At 58.0% G+C, this 25,796-nt stretch overlaps 1 protein-coding gene across 1 annotated transcript in view; it reads right to left on the bottom strand.

Annotated features, from left to right (window-relative positions):
- Positions 1 to 413: 413 nt before the first annotated feature.
- The window catches only part of RSU1 (Ras suppressor protein 1), a 128,237-nt gene continuing 102,854 nt past the window's right edge, over positions 414 to 25,796 (bottom strand). The window contains exon 9 of the mRNA XM_004605342.2: positions 414 to 3,829. Coding sequence (XP_004605399.1) covers positions 3,727 to 3,829 — 103 coding nt within the window. The 3' untranslated portion in view covers positions 414 to 3,726. The remainder of the gene's footprint in view (positions 3,830 to 25,796) is intronic.

Raw genomic sequence — 25,796 nt, 5'->3', positions numbered from 1 at the left:
CAATTAAGTATTAGTTAATACTTAATATGCTACAGTTAACACTGACTTTAGCTAATACTGCTCTATAATATGTTTGAAATTTGGTGAGCATCCACCCTTAAGGCTTTTATTATTAGCAAAGACTTTAATTTTGGTATCAATGAGATTCTGGATGTAAGTGTTATGTGGTCATCACTTCATAGGTAAGGCATGAGTATGCTGAACATTTTAAACTGACAGACTGATTTGTGTTAATTTTATCTTGATACACCTGGGAGAAAGCTCCTTTCGAATGCAGATTATTCTGTTAATCGGATATCAAGGAACACAAATGAGTATGTGGAAAGCTGTGAAGACATCACATTAGCGACAAAAGGAAAAAGAACCCTTATCCTGATACTTTGTTTTGAATTAAAAATATCTTCAGGATTGCATCATGCATCAACAATTTTATTTTTTAAAAAAGCATTTCATATTTTCTGATTACAAAAGTATAGCATGTTCATTAGAGAAAAATTTAAGTACAAAGTGGAAAAAAATTTTAAAAAATGTTCATGCACCATACAGAGATGATTCATCAGTCATACAATTCTCCCATTTCATTTCTCTCTGCATGTGTATCACAGGGTCACTGTTACACAACCAGGAACAATTTCCATTCTAAAATGGAGCCTTGTGTTTTTGCTTGTAGGTGAAATGATCATCCTCCTCTGCCTCTGGATAAAGCGCAACTCTCTCTCTTGGTTTCTGGACCACCCCTGGCTGTGCTCCGGGCTCTCTCCTGACTGCCCCCAGGGATCAGCTCCCGGCCAAGTCTGGAGGGCCCACGGGGCTGAACTTGGCTGCATGCAAGACAAGTGCCCCCTCACCGCATGATCTCTCTAACTCCCTGCTCAGCACTTTTTAATGTCTGAGAAATGTCCCCTTTGACGATGGAAACGCAACTCGCCCTTCTTCAACTGCCGGGCGCTTGGCCTCTCCCATTTCCACTGAGCACACAATGCCATGCAGATTTGCAAGCGTGACTTCGTGAACACCTCTGAGCATTTCCTCAAGGAAAGATCCCAGAAATGCTGGGTCAGAGGGGGCTGGAGCGATAGCACAGCGGGTAGGGCATTTGCCTTGCATGCGGCCGACCTGGGTTCGATTCCCAGTATCCCATATGGTCCCCGGAGCACTGCCAGGAGTAATTCCTGAGTGCAGAGCCAGGAGTAACTCCTGTGAAACGCCGGGTATGACCCCCAAAAAAGAAAAATGCAGGATCAGAGTGCTCAAATTTTAGGTTGTGGTACATAGAAACAAATGGTTATCACCTTTCTGAGGGGCTGGAATTTCATCTTTCCAACAGCAGTGTGTAAAAAAGAGCTCGTAGAATTCCTTGAAAACTAAATACCACTTTCTAAAGTATTGGCACATGTCTCATCGTTAGGTATTTCAATTTTCAATTTTATTGGGTCTACAATGACTTGCGAGTGTGGACTTTCCCCCACGTTTCCTGGGGAACTTGTGGGACCATACTTCTACTTTTCAAGGAGATATACTTTATACTGTGACAACACTGGCTTGTAATGCCATAATTTTCTGATGTTTAATTTCTCACCTGGAAACTGTGCACATCATGGACCCACCACCAAAGGCCACTGTTCCCTGTTCTATCCCCTCTTGTGACCAGCTTCCACTGGTCAGAATGGGAGATTTTATTTCTTTATATTTCATATGAATAAAATCATGTATTTATCTTTCTCATTTTCTTCACTTAAATCCTCTTAAGACCCATTCCATTTTTTTCCTTATGGTTTTGTGGCATTTCTTTATGCATATATACATCCCCCTTCCCTTTATTTTAATCCAACCCTCATCTTCTGTATCCAGCCACCTGCTGATGGGCACTTAGGTTCTTTCCGAATTTGGTGACTGTGATTAGGACTGCAGAGAACACAGAAGTGCATACATGTTTTCAAATTCCCGCTTTCCTAGTCTCTGGAGAGTTACATCTGGAACTGCAGCCTCACATATGACAGGTTCTAGCTTTAATTCTGCTACCACAGTAGTTACACCAACATGGTGTCCTTCCGAGACTGCGAAGTTCCTTTCCTCCTAACTCTCACTACCAACACTTCCTACTGCCTAACTTTTAGAGACCAGCCATTCAAATCCACCCGAGGAACAGTCTCACGTGGTTTTGAGTTGCATTTCCCTAATAATAAAAGGTTTAAAAAAATAAGACTCCTAAAAGTATATTGTGATATTCTACCGAATGTCCTTGTTGGTAGTTTGATTTTAGATGGACGTATGTCCAATACACGAAAGACATTGTTTCTCTGGAAGTCTCATAAGCTAAAGAGATTTTTTAAATGAGTATTTCTTCGTTTTTCCTTTATTGAAGCACTGTGATTTATAATACTGTCAATAATGGTTGTACATGTAAAATTTTTTGAAAATCCAGGCAGAGGGGCCAGAGAGATGGTGCAGTGGTTAGGGCACTTGCCTTACATGCGCCTTTGGCTTCCTGAGCCCTGCCAGGAGTGATCCCTGAGCACTGAGCCAGGTGGAAGCCCTGAGCATGGCTAGGTGTGGCCCCCAGACAAAAACCAACAAAGCTGCCGTGTGTGTGTGTGTGTGTGTGTGTGTGTGTGTGTTCCCAACAATAAGAGAACAAACAAAAATCCAGGCAGAGACAAGGACTGCGGGTGGTGGCCTATGGGAATTTCTCTTCCCACTGGACCCATTTTTCCTGGGGTGTCCCTTAGTCCTGGGCGTAGGCTGTAAAATGGACCGGAGAGGATGCGTGGGCAGCCCCAGCCTGTGGCATGTCCAGCCATTTCCCGTCAGCCTTCCCTTTGAGCACGAAATTTCTGCCTGGAGCTGGATTCACATTCATCTGCGCCCGGCACTCCGGACGGGGCTAGCAGGCTGCCTACTGGGAGGGAGGGAGGGGGCTGTTGACACGGCTCCATGGGCACCATCTATGGCCCTGAGAACACACACACACACAGTGCGTTATTTGCTGCAGCGGCAAGAAACGTGCTGGTGTTTCCCCCCTCTCAGTGGGGCTCTCCTGCCACCGGCAGAGTCACTGTCTCCTCAGCGATTCTGCAACTGCTGCTTTCCAAAGTCCTTTGGCAGAAACTCGGAGAGCTTTGTTTTTCTGTTCCTTCCTAATTTAGAAACAGTCTCCAAAGGTGGGGGCGGGGAGCCCCTCCCTGGCATATCGACGTGAGAACTCATTAAATTTTGCCTTTCTTCCACGGAAAGTTCATTTGCACTCGAGAACACTGGACAAGATCGCACCGGGGGTGAACAGAAGGGACACACAGATTGTTCTTTATTCCCCAGGCAACACGGCGCACACACTGCATCTCAGTACAATCGTGTGTAAGTTACAGGAACATACTATCTCGGTGGTGCAGGGAATTTTTAAAGGCACGTAATAGGTGATGTGAATAACAGAAGGGTGAAAAGTGTCAGTGGGGACGTTTACGTGGTTACTCCACTGTAATTAGCCTTTCGATAACAAGCAACTTCGTGAACCTCTACAAAGCGCTGAGGTAATTACCTACCATGGAATTCGCAGCTGATTTAGAAAGAAATGGAAATGGTTGGAAGGACTTATACAAATCTCCCACCTCAAAAAAGAACTGGAAAGGCAAGGTGGAAAAGACTAGAAAGAACAAGTGGAAAGAAAACAGGCGGAGAGAGGTCAGAGGTTGCGGAGGGAGGAGAGAGCCACGCGCGGCCGCTGGACCCTCATTTGTTCCTGGCTGCCAGGGGCTTCCGGCTGATCTTTTTGGATTTGTCGTTATTTTTCTTCGGCGGCTCTGGGTTTGCCTGCATGTGTCGGCCGTAGAGGCTGCAAAGAGAGAGGAGGACACGGTGAGAGGCGCCTTCGCACACGAGCCTTCGTGGACCCAGCGGGAGCCCTTGGGGAAGCTGCAGGGGGAACCCCCGAGGCTGCTTCTGCCTTCTCCAGCTCCTACCCTGTCTGCAAGAGCGAATATGCCCATTCACACACGCATGAGTGCATGCATGCACACGTGTGTGCACACATATGCGCACATACACACAAGCACACATGCACATGCACACATACAAGCACACACACGCATATATACACACATGCACACAGGCATACGTGCACACACAGGCACACGTGCCACAGCGCCATCCTGAAGGTGACCCGCCCAGCAGGATGGGGCGTCTGATGCCCACAGGGCGTGGCCAGCTGCTCTGGCCGAGGCCCACTAGACGGCGAGGGGGAGGCATCCCTGACGAGACGCGGGTGGCCGGGGAGCCAGCGTGAGCCTCGGGGCTGGGCAATGTGACAGAGAGGGATGGGGTCCCGGGGCGCACGGCTGCTCCCGCGTGATGGATGGGCTGGGGCGGGTGCCCCCCCCCCCCCCCGTCCTAATAGGGCCGCTGATTAAATGTTGACAAAGTGCCCGCCGACCGCAGTGGGGGCACGTGGGCGGGACCAGGCCGGTCTGTGGGGGAGGGGCCTGCACCGAGCGGGGGCGTCGTTAGTGGATAACTGATGAGCACGTCGGAGGAACCGAATTGAAAGACACCCCAAAGGAAAGACAGCGGCCCCACAGCTCCCCCAGAAGCCCCGGGCGCAGGCGCGCCTGCCACACGGGAACCCGGGACCCCGACCAAGGGCTGACGGCCACCGGCCCCGCGACCCCGGCCAGCGCCCGGCTGCGGAGGGCACCCGGCCTGGCGTGAGCGGAACTGGGCTCGGCCTCTCCGGGGCCTCCCGGGTGGCGGGGCGACACCGGCGGCCGCGACCCAGGACACGGGCTGCAGGACGAGCCCGAAGGACGGAGCCCCGGACACTAGCCAGGCGGGGTCTGTCCAAGGGGTCGGGGTCACGACGGGCATCCCGCGGGTCCCCAAGGCCGCTTCCACCCACGGGGCTGACGGGGAGGGGTCTATTCCTGGGGCCACGCCCCTCCCTGGACCCCCAGGACCGTCCAAAGGGGACAAGTGAAAGCTGCAGAATGGGGCCCAGGGCACAAGCCTTGGGCGCCTGGTCGGATGGGGGGCAGAAAGGACACGAGGTTGAGGGGCCCCCGGAGAGACACTGGCCCGGAGGGCCCCGGGACACTGAGGAAGGAGAGACCCTGCACTCAGGCCGACCCCCAGACCGGCAGAGCCCCACACTCAGAGAGGCCCCGCCCTACCCCGCCCACTGCGCCCTGGGGCGCCGCGGGACTGGGCGAGGGAAGCTCGGCTCTGCCGGCCCACGGCACCGCAGACCCCCGGCCCGAGAGGGGGCGAGGCAGGGCCCCCCGGAAGGCGGTCCTGGGGGCCCGCTCTGTGCCCCTGGCCTCGCGGGGTCCCTCACAGGGCCAGACGCCACTGTCCCCGGGCCTGCCGGGGATGGGCGGACCCCGCCCCGCCCAAGAAACGGGAGCCACAGCAGTGTCATCCCTCCGCAGCCCCCACCAACGGTCCCCCGCCTTCCTGCAGGGCGGGACAAGGCACAGCCCCGCCCCCACGGTCACTGCCTCCTTCCAGCCGCAGGTGTCACAGGTCTCTGTTTCCCCCAAGGGTGAATGGGGATTCCACATCCTTCCTACCCACCTCCAGGGCTGCGGGTCCCCAAACTCTCTGGCAACCCCGCTGTGGCCTCAGCCCCCCCCCCCCCAGGTACGAGGACTCGGGGAGGAACCAAAGGGAGAGGACAGAGGGCAGAGAGGACAGACAGGACGTGCTGGTGTGGGGGAGGGGGAGGTGAGGTGGCCAGGCCGTGACCAGCGGGTATGCAGGGCCGGTGCTGGCTGGGCCCTGTGGTCAGCCCTTAAAGCCATGTCGGAAGTGCGGGGTGCAAAGGCTCTGTCTGGGACGCGGCAGACGCCGCTCCCGTTTAGGAAACCATTCGAATGTTCCCTGACTTTGTTCACGCCGCCCGCTGGGCTTCCTGGGGCCACCTCCCGCACTACAGAGGGCCAGACAGAGGCGGGGGTGTCTGGCCCGGGCCCTGCCCCTCCTCCCTGCCCAGTGAGGCCACCGAGAGGCAGGGAAGGTGACTGCTGGACTTCTTCAGGGGGCGGGGAGGCGGGGAGAGCGCGGGGCTCTATCCTCAGTGAACCCCCAAGCACCTCTGGAAGGTTTTTCATCTTTGAAGCAGGCGACTAAGGCTGGGCTACATGCAGCACCCCACTGGCTGGGGGGGGGGTCGCCCACGGACCTGGGATGGGGACTGGACTCCCCTAGGGGCATTCCTCCTCCCCCTCCCCCTCCTCCCCTCCCCCTCCTCCCTCCTCATTCTCCTCATCCTCCTCCTCCTCCGCCTGCTCCTCCCCCTCCCCTCCTCTCTCCTCCTCCTCTTCCTCCTCATCGTCATCCTCCTCTCCCCCTCTCCCCCTCTCCCCCTCTGGTGTGGGCAGCACCGAGATCCTGCACGGGGGTGCAGCTGGGCACCCGGAGACCAACACAACCCCTGGCACGGAGTTGCGGCCGCACTCCAGACCCCGTCTACCATCTGATTAGAACATCAAAGGCCCTGAGCCCATCGGAGGGTGAGGTGATGGGCAGAGTAACTGTCCCTGCTCGTGTCCACTTCTGTCCAATCCCTGCCACCAGAGGTGATGCCCTCCTGTGTCACAAAAGCGATCAGGACCGGGGGCAGGAGTTGGAAGGGTGACCCAGGACTGTCCCTGTGCCCACAAGGGTCAGAGGCACAGGGAGAGACAGAGACAGAGACAGAAACAGAGACAGAGACAGAGAGACAGACTGACAGACAGACTGACAGAGACAGAGACAGACAGAGACAGAGACAGAGAAAGAGAGAGAGGGAGAGCGAGAGCGAGAGCGAGAGCGAGAGAGAGAGAGAGCGAGAGAGAGAGAGAGCGCTGGAGACGTGCTGCTGGTGGCGGCAGGCCGGGCCCAGGCAGCCGAGCACTGCAGGGGAGCTGCTGGCAGCTGGCCCGGCCAGGGAACACAGCGTCCCCCGGAGCCTCCAGAGGGAGCTGGCCCTGCCGCTGGCCAGTCACAGCGCCCCCAGCAGCAGCCAGAGGGACCTGATCCAGCCTGGGCCTCTCCTGGGCCGCGGGGCCGCCTGCAGAGAGAAGACCAGGTGTCCGAGAGGCGGCTCGGGAAAGGGTGCGGGGGGGACTTCAGAGGGACACTGTGGGTCCCCACGGAACAAAGCTGCGGAGACACCCGCTGCCACCAACAGCTGGGGGTGGGCCCAGGTCAGGGCTCCTGGCCTGGGAGGGGACCGAGGTCACCCCGGAACCGAGTCTGACGGAAGCCATCACCCCCGTACAGTCTTCTCCTGGGAAGGAGGAGGCAGCCACACGTGAAGCAACGCTGAGCGGGTCAGCCCTGGGGCGGTGGCGCCTCCATGGTGCTCGGCGCCCAGGCGGCTTCCCGGTCCCCGTCCCCGCACTCTCCCTCTCTCACCTGACCCGCGCCACACCCCTGGGCCTGGTTCCCGGGCTCCTCTCCTCCCCCACATCCCTCCCTTCCTCCTACACGGAACCACGGGGGTGGTCTCTCCTGGGTCCTCCCGAGGAACCGATGGCCCGTGGCCCAGGGGTCCTGTCTGCAGACAGGGCGTGGCACGGGGCGGCCGCGCCACGTAGTGTGACTTGTCCAGCATCACCTCTGTCACTCAGCGCTGGGACGGGAGGTTGGGCGGGGCTGGGGTGTGGGGGGATCGAGGGTCGTGGGGGGGAAGCCTGTTGGCGCTTTGTCACTCTCAGCGCTGGGGGGGGGCTGGGCGGGGCTGGGGGGGAGGGCGGGGGGTCGTCCCGGGTGGGGGCAGCCTGTTGGCGCTGGCTGAGAGCCGAGAGTGAAGCTCTCTCTCCCCAGCAGCTCCTGACCCCAAGGGAAGAACGGGACCCCCGCCGCTGGCCCCTGGCCAGTGCTCTGACAGACAGGTCTGGGCAAACAGAAGTGCTCTAGGACTAAGTACATACATTCATAGACATATACAAGTCTATCTCCATATATATTTTTTTCATCTTTTTTATAAAGCACTAAATTTTGTATCTGAAGCCGGGAGGAGGCCCCCTTGCTCCCCCACATTCCACCCAGACCCTGGTGTTCTGTGGAGCTGAGAGGCTGCCGCCTACAATGCTGCAATAATATAAAACTTATTATATTACATATAGAATATTTTATTTATATGATTTTTATAAAATGCATCCGATTTTATATTTATATTAAAATTCTGGGCTGGAGTGATAGCACAGCAGGTAGGGTGTTTGGCTTGCAAGCTGCCGGCCTGGGTTCGATTCCTCCGCCCCTCTCAGAGAGCCCGGCAAGCTACCGAGAGTATTTCGCCCGCACGGCAGAGCCTGGCAAGCTCCCGTGGCATATTGGATATGCCAAAAACAGTAACAACAAGCCTCACAATGGAGACGTTACTGGTGCCCGCTCGAGCAAATCGATGAGCAATGGGATGACAGTGCTGCAGTGACACAGTGATTAAAATTCTATTCAAGCCCCGTTGGGCTGGGCTCAGGGGCTGTTTGTTCATCGTGGTGCTGGCAGGGATGGGGGACGGTGGCCACCATGTCGGGCTAACGCCAGGGTCAAACGCCGGCCGGCCTTCTGCCAAGCCTGTGCCAGTCCTCGGCGTCCACTTCCTGCCTTTCCCAGACTTTTCAGCAGTTTCTCCTCCCGTCCACGCCCGATTTCTGCCTTCACAAGCCACGCTGGGGTATTTTGGGATTTCTGCACGTGGTCCTTGATGAGAATGCGAGTCTTGCTCGGGGCTCTGTCTCTGCTTTGATAATGGCCCCCTGATCTGAACGCCAGAGGGTCGGGTTTGTTTAGGGTTTTTGCTTTTTGGGTCATGCTTAGTGAAGCTCAGGGATACTCCTGGCAGTGCTCAGGGGACCCTACGGGATGCCAGGGATCGAACCTGGGTCAGCCATGTGCAAGACGAACACCTTTCCTGCTGTCCTATCATTCCGACCCCCATGGAGTTGGGATTTTATCCCTTCATTGCTCCCTGCCGGAAGTGAAGGTTTAGCAAGAGGAGGCCCGGGTCAAACCCACACAAGAACTCCCGGGCCCGAACTCCATGCATGACCATTGTGGGATCTCGTTCGGTCCTGAGATGCTAAGCATTTTCCTGCGGGGGGACGGGACCCTCCCCCTGTGGCCACACAGCCCAGATGCCCAAGCAGCACATTGCATGCTGGGTAAGTGCGGTGGGTCCGGGCACGGGAGAGGTACAATGTGCTGTTCCCGGCCGTTTACTCATGTCATGTCTCCCTCCTGTTGTTTGGGGCGTTTCCACTGAAAGTCCTTCCATGGGCCGAGGAACGCGCCCGTCTGAGAATCCAAGTCTGTGGTCAGTGACAGAAACGGAGAGCCGTTCACTCTGATCCGTAATCTTATGGTGGGAAGCTAAATTTAAACTCCCTGCAAATAGGTCTGTGAACAGAGTGTGAAAACCAAGATTATTAATAAGCGTTTGCCTATCTTTATTTATCCTCACTGGCAGCCAGGAGCAAGGGCTGGTGACAGACCCTTAGCTCAGATATTGCTGTGCCCTCAAGAAATTAAAATAATAATTAAAAAACAGTGAATAGTTTCCCCATTCCCTTGGGAAATTCTCCTTCATTCACTAGGCAAATGAGTTTTTGAGGTTCACCCTCTGGTCGCTGGTTCCCTGCAAGTCACGAAAGGGGTGTGTGTCTGTCGTCTTCTTCTCCATCAAAGCCCTCTCCGTGCCCCTTCCCGACTAGACAGCGTACACGCAGAAACCACGCATCCAGCTGAACAGCCCGCAGAAACACGTAGCTGGTACACGGCAGGTATTCAACTATGTGGGAATATACCATAAAGTCCGTCCAAGGTCGATTAAAAAAAAAAAAGTCCACAGAAAACCATCTACCCCAGGTTTGCTGCCCACCCTGGCGGAGGGGGGAGGGAGGATCCAGCACAGCCAAACTAACTATCTCCTGCACAAAAGATGCTCATTAAACTTCATCATCCTGTCTACTCTAATGAGCCTTTTACTTAATAAAAATTCCCCGAGCAGTTGCGAGGAGATTAGGCAAGGGCTCTGGGTATGTATCAGAGGTCTGAGCTGTCACCAGCCAGAAGGCAGCCCTGGGAGCTGGTTCCCTGGAGAAGAACCAATCCAGAGTCCGCAGGAAACACACGCAGGGAAAAAAAAATCGATAACCGCAACTTGCTGCCTTGCCTAAGTGTTTAAGAAAATGGGCAATCCTTTTCAATTACACCACAAAGTGCTAAATGAGGAGGTTTCCAGAATAAATGAAAAGGCAGAAGGAAGCCAGGGGAAGAGGCCCAGTATGCTTCCGAAGCCAGCGGCTGGAAATAAACTTCATCTGGGACATAACTGGAACAAAATTATTTTGCCACGAAAAAACATTATTCTGTGACATGATAAAACATTATTCTGTGACCTCATACTTGGCATTGGTAGAGTCTCATTCCCTCTCTCTCCCTCTCCCCTCCCCTCTCTCTCCCTCTCCCCTCCCCTCTCTCTCCCTCTCCCCTCCCCTCTCTCTCCCTCTCCCCTCCCCTCTCTCTCCCCTCCTCTCCTCTCTGTCTCTGTCTCTCTCTCATAGAGCTTTGGCGACTGAGCCACACCAGGGGTATGTAACTATGGCTCTGTGGTCAGGAGGGACCCCCGGTGGTGCTCGGGGGACCATTATGTGGTGCTAGGAGGACCCCGTGATTCTGCCTGCAGCATACCCCCCCCCCCCACACACACCCTGACATCATCTTCTGCAGCCTCCCGAGAGCCCAGACTTCAGCCTCCTCCGGAGACTCTCCTTCACGGTGGCCCCGAGTTTCTATGAAATCCCTCTTGGGTGCAAGGAACTCTTGCTGAATCTCCTTGCACCTGGGAGGGGGTGAGAGCTAGCGGAGGGCGGCAGCTTTCTGAAAGCGACCTGGGCGGAAGTGAGCACCCTAAAAATGATGGACTCTATTTTTCCCCTCTTTGGATAAGTTAAAAAGGAAAAAGCAGAATCATTTCTGATGACCGGGAGATAAAAGCTTTTCTGGTTGCGTGTGGCTTCCTCCCCACGGGCTCGGACCCTCATGACTCCGATTTATTAAGCAAACGGGGGTCCCCCAGGGCCACTCTAGGGGAGCACTGACTCACTGCGCTTCCGCAGGTGGTGTCCGTGGCCTGCTCCTGGCAGCCACCCTTCCAGCCACGCCTGCCCGCTGGGGACCGAGGTGCCACGTGGAGGATTCTCGTTTCTTTCTTGCTTGTGGTTTGTGTGACGTTAAAATGGATCTACTACTGTTCCCCAAACGGGGTCAAATACCATCCCCCTGGAGGGGGCCAGAACTATAGGTGGGGGGGTGGAGTAGTAGGCTTGGGTGGGACGGGGTGGCGCTTCCTGTTTGTCCATGTAAGGTGGGCACATTTCAGGGGTGGGGGCGGTCGAGAGGGTAGTTTGTGAAGCTCGGTGCTGAGGGCGCGGGGGGCAGCGACTCCCGGAGGAGCACTCAGGGAGGACTGTCATCCCTCCCCTGCCCCCGCCCCCCGCCTGCAGCCGTCGCTGTCTGATGCCCCAACAGGCCTTGGACTCGGAGCAAACACTGTGGCCGTGGGCGGGCAGAGAAGAGCTCGCGCTTGTCACAACAACCTTTGCATCCAAGAATCTCAAGTGCTTCGTCGAGGAATCGCACCCACAAAACACTCCTGGAAGGTGTGAGCGTGTTCTAAATACAGAGGGTGGCGCTGGGGGGCAGAAGGCGCCAGGTGGCCGTGCGGGCGGGCCCTGGTGTCTGGGGAAGGTCCCCGGGCTGCTCTGCACCCGGGTGATGGTCTCCCCCACGCCGTCCCTGGGGAGGAGGGGGCTCCGTGGAGGGTCCCTGGGGTGAGGGTGCTGTCCACACTGAGCCCACGACACGCATCTCAAATGCCGTGGCGCTGTCATCTTGGAAAAACACTCCAACCCCCGACCTTACCTCTCCAGAACCATCAGACCTGCCCCTCAGAGGGCAGATGGGACAGAGAAGGGACCACTAGGACAATGGTAGTCGGAAAGGGTCACTCTGGACAACTGCGTGCTCAAAGGAGGTGAAGAACAAACATGAGAACCTCTCAGTACCTGTACTGCAAACCATAATGTCCAAAGAGCAGGGGGATGGGGGGGGGAGGGAAGGGGGAGGGAGGGAGGGAGGGGGAGGGGGAGAGAGAGAGACTGCCATAGAGATGGGGGTGGGGTGGGACAAAAACTAGGGACACTGGTGGTGGGAAATGTACACTGGTGGAGGGACAGGCGTTGGAACATTGTATGACTGAAACCCAATCATGAACAGCTTTGTAATTGTGTAAATCTCATGGTGATTCAATTAAAAAAATAATACAAACCAGAAACAAGACATACAAATTAACATCATTTTATCAAATCAGTTGCTTATAATTTTAAAATGGTTATGGGGTTTACAATACAAAGTTGACTCATCCATCATTAGTAAGATGCATGACCAAAGTACCAAACGGATGCCAGTCCTAAAACACACACACACACACATACACACACACACACACACACACACACACACACCAAAAAACCCTGCCCCTCTCATTCAGCAGACTCACTGCACAGCCACTTCACAGAAGCTGTTTTCCTGTTCTCATAACTAGACATCTTTTAGTACTTCCTGTGTGGAGAGGCATATTCCAGACTTTCACCCACCCTACACTGTGTCAACTACAATGTGAATGCACACCCAATCCCGACTTTTCTAGAAGCTCCACTGAAAACAGTCAAAAGAAACGTTAAAATGATGTCGTCAAATAAGAAACCGATGAACTCCCTTGAGATGACGTCATTCACTCCACCTGAGACATTCAAGGGAGGGTCAGTGAACTGGACTTACAAGCTGGAGAATAAAGGCCCATCATCCTGAGGGTGCTCACGCCAGCCCAGCTCAATTTGAACACACAATTAGTGTGAAAATGACTAAGGACCTATCTTAGCACTCAATTAACAAAAAATGACTGAAGACATTGATCAGATTCATTCTGGGTTATTTTTTCGTCTCCGTGTCTGTGATCTGGTGAGTATTTCACTCTGGCCCGACCTTCACTGGACACACTATGACCGAGAGCTAAGTGCCCCTGGGTGGTAGGGGGTGAACACTGCAGCCCGCACGGGCGCACACGTGGGCTTGAGGGCAGAGCTGTGTGGGTGACAGCCATTCTGAAAGCCAACAGACCCCTTCGGACCCACTTTAAGTGCCCTAGAAGGATGGGAAAATACAGCCACATCCATATCTACGTGTTATGGATGTATTTAGTTCAATCTGTTTATCTAGCTGTCCACATATTTTTATTTTTATTTATTTTTTGGTTTTGGGGTCACACCTGGTGATACACAGGGGTTACTCCTGGCTCTGAACCCAGGAATTACCCCTGGTGGTGCTCAGGGGACCATATGGGATGCTGGAAATCGAACCCAGGTCGGCCATGTGCAAGGCAAATGCCCTCCCCGCTGTGCTATCGCTCCAGCCCCTGTCCACATATTTTTAAACAGTCCCACTTTTCTAAAGAACCTCAAAACACTTCTGGTAGTTTGAGCCTAGAAAGGTCTTCAGGACCAGATCAAGAAGTCCTAAAGCTTCTGAACACTAAAATAAAGCTACTGCCTGCCCCCTCCCCGCTCCCCAAAGGAAAGATTGAAAAAAAAAACCAACCGAACAATCTTATGAAACAACAGCTCAGAACGTGCAGCCAGGAGCCCGGAGAACTTCTGATTCACCTCAAACCCCTGACCTTGATTTCAAGATACACAGCAAAGGAGCAGCAAACAGCCAAAGGCAACAGAGCTGGAGAAATGGTCCACGGAACTGAGCTTACAAGTGTGTATGCGCATGTGTGAGTGTGTGTGCGCGAGCGCACGTCGGGGCTGGGGAAACTGAATGGGAGGGGTCTTGGGGCCTTGTTGGAGGGGGGTGGGTATCTGGTGATGAGCGTGGTACTGGATGATAGATACAGGAAATGATCATTAACAGTTTTGTAAATCGTAGTACCTTAATGGAGATTTTCTCTTCTTTTTTTTTTTCTTTTCTTATTCTAGACCCACACTAGACAGAACTCAGGGATTACTCCTGACTCTGAACTCAGGGATCCCTCCTGGCAGGGCTTGGGGACCACAGAGGGTGCCAAGAATTGAACCCCGATTGGCCGCATGCAAAGCCCTACCCACTGTACTAGCTCTCCAGCTGCTCCCCCCCCCCCCGCCCCATTAAAGATTTTCTGCATTGGCACTGGACACTGACTCCTGCCCTGGCCACCACACACCTCTGGGGTGATGCAGGGAGGGGCTGCAAGTTACACAACAAAATGAGTCGTTCCACTGGAGTATGCGCTTAGAGTCCAGAGGGGCCCCCAGGCTGGCTTTCAAACACCTCCCCTTCCTACCTACCCCCCAAATACAAAGCTCATGGTGGAGGGGGGCAGAAATCTCTCTGAAATGGAGCACAAGGCCAGGCAGGACCCAGGCCACTGGGCGGGCATTGAGATGGACAAACGGACGGGTGGACGCGCCACATAGCCTGGTCTCCTCCGACCTCCTCCTTCCGCCTGTAACACAGAGTGATAATCCCCCCGAGCTGTCCAGAGTCTCCCTAACACCCGGTGCAGGTGTCTCTGGAGACAGACTCAACCCAGTCTGCGGTGTCCTCTGGCAAGCGGAACTGACCCGAACAGCGCATGCCTCGGGGAGGGTGGTGTGGGGGGGTAGAGTCGTGCCAATACAGTGCTCAGCGGGATCCCAAGGGGCACCAAGGCGAGGCCAGCCCGTGCCAGAGCAGCACATCGGCAGCCACTTTCTGCACACGGCGGTCCCGGAGAACCACACAGAGCAGCGCGCAGAGTGCCCAGGGCGAGCCTGAGAGTTTGTGGGAGCAGAGGCCGCGGGTCTTTGGAGCTGTCCGAGGTCCTAGACGGGCAGCTCCTTACGCTAATGGGAACCCAGGCCAGGGAGACCCAGAACAGGGCCCCCACCACTGAGTTGCTCCTCAGTCAATCCAGACAAAACCGCAGGGCGTAAGAGGCAACGCTTGGCGGTGAAAGTGCCATTCGTCGAGACGGGCAATGACCGGAAGCTAAGCCCTGGGTCACTCTCGGTTATTTTTCATTATACTCCGGCAGATTTCAGGAGCACTGGGGGGAATTCACCCCACTCCGTGTGCGAGCCCGCTCTCCGCCACCCGGATCAGATTCTGCTCAGACGCACCGGGGCCATTTGCAAGCCCACGGATTCTTCAGGAAATGCATCAGAGCCCTGGTACCATGGTCCCCTTCGCCGACGCCAGTTGGGAACCTGCCGTCCCCCAGGTTATCTGTCTCTTGATTTGCTATTTTTCCCCCCATTCTATTTATCTTCCACTCAATTCACAGTATGGTCTCAGGGCCGCAAACTGGGGAGAGCATTAACAACCTATTTTGGAGTATTTTTCCTCCAGCAAATGACTCTTTGTTCAACGCGACACCAGGAATAATGCGTCCAGAAACCATCGCCCGCCTCCCCTCCGGCTTTCCCTCGCGAACACCACTCTGCTTCCATGACAATCATCCCCCTCTGGCTGCTGGAGAAAGGCCCTCACTCCAAAAGGCACGCCAGCCAGGAGACGCTGCTGCCACTGGCTGGTTTTTTAAAAACATTTTTAGAGCTCAACATGAAACATTCATTTTGCATATTGTATGCAAAACGGAGAAAGGCATTTTCATATGTCCCTGTGCTCTGTGCTGCTGGAACTGCATATGGGCAGCCTGTGAATCCATGGGGAGGATTCAGTGCCACGCCTCAGAGGTCACGTATGAAGGCTCAGGACCCACAAGGGACCTGAGGCTGAGACACCCGCCACCTCCCCACTTGACCTGGGCATGTGGCTTTGGTCCTCTCTGCCCCAACCCTGCCCTGTCACACACACACACACACACACACACACACACACACACACACACTCGCTTCCTACCCATCCAAACCATGCATTATTCCTTTCATCATTCTTCATTTGCCCATTTGCTTCCGTGCCAGCCACTGTGCCAGCAAGTGATGAAAAAACATTAAGGGGAAAGGAATGGCACTTTCTGGTGCTAGGCACCCAGAGATTCCGAGTTTACCACCCTGGGCATCCCCGTGCAGGCAGACCTGGCTGAAAAAAAATGAAAAAGCTCCCTTTTTTCCCTGGGAAATCCAGTTCAGGGCAGAGAAACGTATCTGGCCAGGCAGTGCTAAGCCCTGTCATGCTCTCTGCTTGCCGTGTGCTTTCTCTGGGAGCACATTAGAGAAAGAAAACTTTCTCCCGCCATCAACAACTCTTTAAAAACAATCACTATCTCCCACCTTCCATGCCCCCGGCCCCAAAGTGTAGATTCTGACCCTCGTGTGGAGACCCCTGCATGGTGGGAAGCTTGCTGTGTGCACGCACAGAGAAAACCAATCTGTTCCTGGGGAAATTTTGAGGTGATTCCAAGTGGGAAAAAAGAATTCCCAGTCTGGGTGAGGAAGGCATCCCTGCGTCTCACGAGAACCAGGACCTGGGCAGAATAGCAGGCTTTCCTGGGCTTGAGGGATGGGATGAAAAAGAACTTGGGCAGGAACTCTTTGTAACTGATTTGGAGATTTCATTTTTTTTTTTTTTTTTTGCGAAGAGAAACACAACTCTAGTATTGCAACCCATTTAGAAATTCGGGAAAGGGGCTAAAGAGAAAGCAGTCTAAAATTTGGTGACTTCTACTTATACTGGGATAAACTTCTTGCAAACCCTCATCCTGTTATTCTAGGGATTAGGGCCACAGCCAGGTGGCAGGCAAGAGACACAGACTGGGTACAAAACCCCACGGCAATATGGTCATGGGACCCTGGGGTAGAGAGATGCTCTGCATGCCAGGTTCAATTCGGGGCCCCGTGTGTGGCTGCGGGTGACCTGGGTCTGGGGTCCCTGGCATTGTGTGAACTGAGTGAATCCTGGGCACACAGAGCCATCAACAGCCCCTGAGCACCACCAGGTGTGGGTCCCCATCCTTGCCCCAAGTAAGCACCTGGACCAAGGGTTGATTCCAGATGACCATCACAGTGGCTGAGACACGGGCATGTCGCTGACGGCGTGAGCTTCTAGGCCAGACGCCGCCTCCGAAGTCAGGACCTCACGGGGGGGCGGGGGGGGGGTTCCTGTCCTTGTCTGTAAGTAACCATCCACTATGGGGTGGAGGCGCGCTGGTCAGACCTCTCAGTTGTACACCCGCCTCACCCCTGTCTCTGCCTGGTGGGGCTGGGGGCTCCTCACACCCCTGGCTGCCGCCCCAATTCAGACCAGCCACTTGGCAGGTCCCCACCGAGAGCTGGGAAGGCCAGGCCCACACTGCGGTCCCACACGAGCTCCTGTAACTGTCCCGCCAGCCGGAATGCAGAGGCGGCAGTGAGGGCGGCTGCAGAACGTGGGCGGGCACGTTCCAGGCAGAAGTGGTGGCCACCACCTTCCCGGGGCCTGGCTGTGTCAGGAGGTGGACAGGGCGCCCTCGGGGTGCAGAGACCCTGCCCTCCCCTTCCGGCCCCTGGGGGCTCAGCATCCACCACACCAACATCCTCAACTGGCGGCGGCCAGGGCCTGTCTGTCCCACACCAGGGGCTCTGGGGAGGGTCCAGGTGCCAGGGTGGGGCTCCAGGTGCTCCTAGGAGGGTCCCTGTGTCCCTGGGGAGGGTTCAATAACGCCTGTGGAGGGTCTTTATCTTCTGGGGAGGTGGCAGGTGGATGCCCTAAGCCAGCAGAGATTCTGAGAGAGAAACTCGGGACCCCTTGGAGATCGAGGCTTGGTACCTGTCCCCAGAGCCGTGTCTGCAGGCGTGGACGGGCACAGACCCTCTCCTGCAGCCAAACACTGATCCCTGTTTGCTTCCTGGGATGCTGCGGCCGGCACCAGGGGGCTCCACACCACAGACCTCCCCAGGGACAGAGACCCGCCCCAGGGACACAGAGACACGCCCCTGGGACACAGAGACCCGGCCCAGGGACATAGAGACCCTCCCTGGGACACAGAGACCCGCCCCAGGGATACAGAGACCCGCCCCAGGGACAGAGACCCGGCCCAGGGACACAGAGACCCCCCCCTCCGTCCCTGGGACACAGAGACTGCCCCAAGGACACAGAGACCCGCCCAGGGACATAGAGACCCTCCCTGGGACACACAGACCGGCCCCAGGGACACACAGACCCACCCCAGGGACACAGAGACCCGCCCCAGGGACAGAGACCTGCCCCAGGGACACAGAGACCCTCCCTGGGACACAGAGACCCGCCCCAGGGACACAGAGACCCACCCCAGGGACACAGAGACCCGCCCCAGGGACACAGAGACCCGCCCCTGGGACAGAGAGACCCGCCCCAGGGACACAGAGACCCGCCCAGGGACAGTATTTTCTGTCTGGCAGTGAGGCTAAGCGGCCACTCCACTGTGCAGTGTGCCGCGCTGGGCAGGGCCCTTTTGCTTCCAGAGCATGAGGAAGTGGCCACCATCTGGTGACCCACCTCCCTGGCCTCCTAGCCTGCTGAGAGGTTGGGAGTAGGCGGGGGGGGGGGGGACCCCTACTCCGCCTGCCAGGGGCGCGGGAACTGCCCCTCTTCCCCAGTGGCCTCCTGTAGAGATGCAAACAGCTGACCCAGCCCGGCCTGTCCCTCGGCCAGGAGCCGGCACTTCCTACGGAACACCGTCGTGAGAAGCCCTATTCCTTTCCACCTCCCTCCAGTGACAGGTGAGCTCTGGGAAGGGAAGAAAAAATGACACGTGGAGCAGGTGATGCCATCAAAGAAATGCCTGGGGACTGTCATGGCATGAGCGGAACGTGGCTTAGTCACAGGCTCGGAAGGCCGTGGGGAGGGGGGTCTCGACACAGCTGGTGCCAGACCAGCGAGCACGGAGCCTGGGGACTGTCCAGGAGCCACAGCTGCAGGACCTGGGGTGCAGGGAGCCCTCAGCGCCCACTGGCACCGCCTGGTCCTCCAGCACTGGAAGTGTGGACACCCGCCCCTTCCCAGTAAGGGCCTAAGGGGTGGCTGACCCTCCGGGAGTCTTCCCTCTCACCCCCAGCACCCCAGGACGCTCTGTGGCTCACACACAAGGAAGCGCCACGTTGAGGGCCCCACCTTCGCCCAGAGGTCACCGTCGCGGTGAAGGGCATCCGCCCACCGGAGGGAGGCTCGTGACGGATGGCAGGACGCCCGGCAGGGAGAGTTTTCCCTATAGCGCTGACACTCACAGAGGGACTTCATTACCCTGTCCATTACGACCCACTTAACACGCATATTCACTGACAGCGATCTGTCGATTGATGGAACGTCTCAATATTGAAGCCCACTTGACATTCATTAGCCGTGTGGAGAACAGCAGCTCAGAAGGCAGGACGGAGACTTCCGGGCGTGCTTCACCTTCCAGGAGGGTGAGCGCGGGGAGGCAGCCACCATCTTCCTGCAGCTCAGAAAACACATGCACACACATGCAAACACGCACACATACGCACACACAAACACACAGGTATGCACACATGCACACACATGTATGCACACACGCAAACACACACGTATGCACACATGCAAACATGTGCACACATGCACACACAAACACACACACATACACACACACTGCGTGATGAAATGCTGCCCCCCATACCCCAGCACAGCCCGTTCGCAGGAAGTAGATTTATGTTTCGTACACTATGCTCACTTTGCCCCTCAAGAATATTAACGCGTCGAGTTGCTGCACAGATTCTTTCTCCACAACGATCGACTCCGGGTCACTCGTGAGAAGAGACTGACTCTGACACGAGCGTCTGCAGGGAAGACACGGCCAGCAGACGGGGAGGGGCAGCCTCCCATCGCCCCCGTGCCACTCTCAGGCCCTGTTCCCCTCCAGAGCCATGTTCCTAGAAATGGGAGGGGGCACAGAGTGTCCTGGGGGGCAGAGTGTCAGTGCTCTGCGGGGGGGGGCTTGGCCAGAGCCCCCAGAGAGGCGTGGGCGAGGCCAAGCTCTCAACCTTCTCTCTGAGCCGTGAGCACCGGTGGCTGAGACCTGGGGTGGCTGCTGTCTCCTGGAGGAGGGCGGGCCGGGGCCAGTGGGCAGGTGGAGGGTGAGGGGGGCAGGGCGGGTCGCTGCTAAGGCATCCATGGGCCGTGGGGCTCTTTCCATCCCTGCCACGTGTGGCTGCACTCAGGTGTGGCCCCAGATCCTGAGCCTCACTTGGCGGGGGGGGGGGGGGTCGGGAGAGGGGACTGGCTGGACACGTGGCCCCTCCCCCGCCCCCCAGTCCAGAGGCCGGTGAGGCTGAGGTCACGGGGTGGCCAGATACCGAGACCCCCACGCCATCGGGGGCCTCTGGGTGCCGCTGAGAGGCCCCACCCGCGCTTGACGGGCGAGGTCTGTAGGACGGCGGGAGCTCGACCCTCTGAGAACTGGCCCCAAGACGGGGGCCCCAGCCCTCTGCGCCCGGGCTCGGCCCCGAGCCCTTACAGAACCGACTCGCCAGCGAGAGCGAGCCCGGCCCAACCCGGGCGAGTCTCAGCGGGCCCCGAGGCGCCCGAGGGTCCCGAGCAGAGCTGAGGGGCCTCCGGAACCCCGGCTCGTGCCGGATGGCGAGCGTGGCACCTGGCGGCGGACCCAGGGCACCAGGTCGCGTGCAGCCTGCACCTGTGCTCTGCAGGCGTGTGCAAGGGGGGGACCGAGCGCCGAAGCCCCCGGCCTCGGGGAAAGCCCAGGGGGTGGGAGCAGGAGTTCACTGTCTCTTTTTGGTTCCTGGGCTGCTCGGGCTTCTTCCCGCCTCTGCGCTCAGGAACCACCCCTGGCGGGGCCCGAACCCAGCTGCGTGCGAGGCCAGTGCCCGTCCCCCTGCTGTGCCAGGGCTCCGACCCAGGCAGGGGTCCGGCCCCGGGGGTGCCCGGCAGCGTCAGGGGAGCTCGTCGCCGATGAGCGAGGGCAGGAGTGAGGGGACAGGCCGGTGTGCGCACGGCAGGAGCTGGCCGGCCGCGCCCCGCGCACCCCCTGACCACCCGGGCAGTGCGGGCCAGTGCCCGGCTCCCCGGGGGGCAGCGAGGGGGCACTGAGACCCGGGCGGGCAGCCCAGTGCAGAGGACGGCGGCAAAAACACCGGGACAGGTAGCGGGGTTTGAAACGAGAGCGAAGAGGCCAGGTCCCCGCAAGCCCCTGGGCCTCGGCTGGGTGCGCAGGCGGGACGCGGGGAAAACCCGCGAAATGTTTAGCCCAAAGGGGGAACGGGACAAGCACCCGGGCTCTGCAAGGCCCCCTGAGGCAGGGCTGCGTGCTCGACCCCGGGACCCCAGGACTGCTTGCTCGACCCCGGGACACCGGGGCTGCGTGCCCGTCCCTGCCTCGGCGCGGGGTTTCGGCTTCGGAGCTGAGCCTGCCGCAGCCGCATGCACAGGCGAGCCTACCGGGCCGTTCAGCTTCCGCCAGACGCGTCTAATCCGATGATTAATGACGGCGGTGCAGCATTACGCCAGATTTATTTCTGAGGTTTGAGCTGTTTTATTACCAGCCGCCTAATTTCACCAGGTTTTGGGTCTTTTATTATCAGTCGCCTGAATTTAACCACGAATTTTACTTCGGGCAGGGGGTGGGGTGGGGCGTATTTAAAAATACACCCTGTCGGGCCTCCCCCCCAGCCTGATAGCTGCCTTCTGCTTACTTTTTCATTAGAGTATTCTAGAATGCAGGCTGGAGAGGCTGGATTATTTTGCAAGGCCCGATTGTTCTAGAAGGCAGGCTGGGGCGGCCGCCCGCAGCTGCACCCAAGGCTGCCCACTCGGGCTTGCTCACCGCCCGCAGGAGCATCCCAGGCTCCCCGCTCTTACCTGCTCTTGCGTCTCTGCAGCTCTCCCTGCCCACTCTCCATCCCTGCCCGCCCGACCCGGCCACGCGTGCCGGACTTGTCCCTTCCAAGGACTAAGGCTCTGCCGGCTTCTGTCCCCATTTGCCGCATTTGTCCCCACCGAGGAGACCCAGGGACCATGTCCGTCCCCTTTCACACGCTGTGGCTCCCCAGAGCACCTCCTGCCGTCCTGCCCCCCCCCCCCATGCACGCCCGCGGGGAGAACAGAGGCATAGGGGAAGGTGAAGGGGCACAACCAAGACCCCCGCGCCCACCCTGTGATTCTCCCTCTGCTGCCACAATCCCCTCCTTATTTTTCTTTTTGGGTCACACCCAGCGATGCACAGGGGGAATTCCTCCTGGCTCATGCACTCAGGAATCACTCCTGGCCGTGCTCGGGGGACCATATGGGATGCTGGGAATCGAACCCAGGTTGGCTGCGTGCAAGGCAGACACTCTACCCGCTGTGCTACCGCTCCAGCCCAGGCTGTAACCCGTTTAACTGAACAACGATCCTTCCCAGGAGCGCTGACATGGGGGAAACCTTCTGGAAGGGCTTCCCCAACCCATTCCATCTCAGACCATCAGAAAAGAGCCCTTCTTACGTGGCTCCTAATTTAACCGGGGACGGTTTGGGGGCTTCACCTTAAACACCCCAAAATCCAGGCCCCTCCTTGTCAGAGGGAACATTCCACACGCCAGCCCTTCCAGCCTTTCCCTTCCCGCCAGCCGCCCGTGACCTGACGGTGGGACCCCCACGGTTGCTTCCCGGAGAATACAAAATAAAACAGTCCCTTTTGTAGTTTATGGGACCCTTCATTTCACCGCAGAGAACAAACCTCGGCCGAGCCGGCCCCAGGCCTCCGAGGTTCCCGTCGTAATTAGCATCCAGCTGTCTGCCAGCAGCAAACCGGTGCTGCTAATTAATTCGGCCCTCGCTCCCTCCCTCGCTCGGGAGAGAACTGTCATGCGTGACCATCAGCTGCCGCGTCGTGGGGAGGGGCGGGCGGCTCTCGGAGGGCAGGGTTTGAATGGGCGCTGTGGTCAGTCACTCTGAGCCCGGGGTGCCTGTGTGAGACCCCCCCCAACATCCTCTGGGGCCAGAACCACGCATGGATGCCCCCCCACCGACCCCCCAAGCCCCTGAGACAGTGCTGGGCGCTGGGCAGCTGCTAGAAGGCCCCGGAACTCCACCTGTGCACTGCTGGGTGACCACTGGCTTCTCTGACAAGCGCAAAGGATCCCTCGGAAAGAGAAATGACCTGAGGGGTGTGGGGGGCACAGCCCTACTCCAGACACCCCCCCATCTAGGCCGAACCTTGGTACCTCTCAGGATACATATTTCCTCTTTCCCTCCTCCCCCACCATCGTAACACAACAAGCGCCCAGCACAGGCTGGGTGGACAGACAGACAGACAGACAGACGGATGCCAGCCAGCAGTGTCAGGTCCTGGCACGGCCAGTCTGAGCCCCAGGACAGGCGGTTGTGGGGGGCCTGAACTGTCACTCAGGGGACCGCGCCCCGCGGGGCCTCCCGTAGCCACCCGGGCGCACTGGAGCTCGTCTAATTAGTGGCCGCGTGACTGGCGGCTCCTGAGGCCTCTCAGCAGGGGCCGGCTCGCGAGGGCGACAGGCGATGGACAAGGGCTTCACGCTTCCCGATCAAAACCCACCGGCGCCGCCTCGGCCGGAAGCAGTGAAAATCCCCCAGAGTCTCTCGAAACGGCTTCCCGCCGGCGCCCCCCACCCACTGCGCCCCTGCTCCCGTGCGCGCAGATTCCCCGAGCAAAGCCTTGTAGAACTCCGGATTCGGCCTTGCCGGCCTCCTGAGACCCCCTCCCCCACCGTCTGGCCGCCCACACCACCTCCGGTCACTGCCCAGACCGGGACGGTCTCTGACGGTCTCTGAGAAAACCCCGGGTGGGGGGCGGCTTGAGAAATAACGCCCTGTTGAGGATGCGGGGGTGCTGGCGGGCACGGCATGAGCCAACGGGCACTGCCAGCTCCTTCTCCGCGGGCTGCTGGTCTCCCGGGAGGCCCCCCAGAGCAGGACCCCAGGCTAGGGGACAGAAGCTCCGACACAGCTCTGGAGCCATCAGCAGCGGGCGGGTCCCGCAGGAGCCAGGCCCCGAGCCCGCCCAGGAAGGCTTTTCCCCCTAGAGCAACGGCCGCTGGGCCCAGAGGGTCGCCAGGCGCACCCCCACCCCTTCGATGGTACCAGCACCCTCTCCCTGCCCCACGGCGGAGACCCCAGTGTCCCCCAACATGCTCCAGGGTCCCTGGCGCTTGGCGGAGAACCGCCTCTTTGGGGCCTGACCAGTATGTGGCCTGTGGCCGGGGGAGACGGGGGTGGCGGGAGGCGGGAGCCCTGGTCACTCGGGACAGGAGGGTGGGGAAGCCACGATTTCCCGAGCTGCTCCAGATGCCAAGAACACAAAGTGGGGGCTTCAGCCGTCCCCCACACCTGGGGAGGGGGTCTGTGTCCAGACGGGGCAGGGAAAGCACGTGGCCAAGGCGGGTGTTACGCGGGCCCGGGGACAGTGGCCGTGCAGACCCGGCACATGCGCCCAGGTCCTCCTGAGGCTGTGGACGAGGCTGTGCCACGACAGGGCTGTCGTCTCGTCCCCCGGGGCAGAAGCTCCTGTCCGCAGGCCCCAGGCACCCACTGAACCCTCCTCCCTGCCGCCCACCTGGCTCTGAAGGCACCACAAGGCCTGGGCCACTGACTGAAGAGCCGGACATCGATTCTTCACTCCCCTTCCGTTCCCTGGGGCCCGTTTCCCTGAAGGTCAGCATTTGCCCCGGAACCTCTGCAGAACAGGGGCTGCAGCAGACGGGCAGCTCCCAGTCCAGGGACGGGCCCCCCGTCTCTCATCTGTGACCACGGCCGGCTGGACCTGGTCCCTGAGTCCACACCCCTTTTGTGCCTGGAGGCCCCCTGGAATGGCGCCCCCCGTCCACCGCGCACAGGCCCTCTCAGAAAGAGGCATGAACTGCAGCAGTGGGTAGCACTGCAGCACTGTCCCTGCTGTTCATCGATTTGCTCGAGCGGGCACCAGTAACGTCTCCATTGTGAGACTTGTTGTTACTGCTTTTGGCACATCGAATACATCACAGGGAGCTTGCCAGGCTCTGCCACGCGGGCAGGATACTCTCGGTAGCTTGCCGGGCTCTCCGAGAGGGACGGAGGAATCAAACCCAGGTCATCCACGTGCAAGGCAAATGCACTACCCACTGTGCTATCGCCCCAGTCCTGTGCTATGGACTGGAGCGATGGCAGCAGTGGGTAACAGAAAATGTCAACTTTGCAGGGGTGGGGGCAGGGAACCGAGTTCCTCTCCTCCCTGCAAGAGCATCCTCGGTGCACCAGATCAGCATGGCCAGGTTAGTTCCCTGCGCCCACGGCTGGCCCGCGGAGCCTCAGCGACAGAACCCACAGGAAGAGGCAACATGCCCGCCCCGTGGAGCCCAAGCGGCCTTTATGACTGGTCCAGTGGCCTTCGTGAGGCGTGGCCGGGCGGGTTCAAGGTCCTGGAAGTTCTGGAAAGCAGCGTCTCCGATGCCTCCCGGGGCCTGAGGTGACTGTGGCTGAAACCCGCCCTGGTCGGGTGTGGAGAACGGGGGGAAGGGGCTTCCCAGGGCTGCGCTGGCACGGGCGCCTAGCAGAGAGCCACTCCGGGCGTCACCCACAGGACAGCGAGCTCTGACATGGGCGACTGTGCTTCCAGCAGGGGCCGCTTTCTGCAATCTCCAGAGACCCCCAGGGCTCTCCCTGAGGCGATTCCCACCCCACCCACCCAGCAGAGAGCACAAGCCCGGGAGAGCAAGGCCGCAGAGAACCGAGTCCAACAGAACAACAGGGAGGAATTTTCCCCCTTTTTCCTCTGCTGTCATCTCCAAAACGGAGGGGAAAAAAGTTAACAATAATCGAGGACGTTTTCTGGGCTCCTGACAACTTGAAAGCCACAGGGCTGT

The sequence above is a fragment of the Sorex araneus genome, chromosome 9 (genome assembly GCF_027595985.1).
Source record: "Sorex araneus isolate mSorAra2 chromosome 9, mSorAra2.pri, whole genome shotgun sequence".
NCBI classification, from domain to species: Eukaryota; Metazoa; Chordata; class Mammalia; order Eulipotyphla; family Soricidae; genus Sorex; species Sorex araneus.
This window is presented reverse-complemented; position numbering and strand designations above follow the sequence as displayed.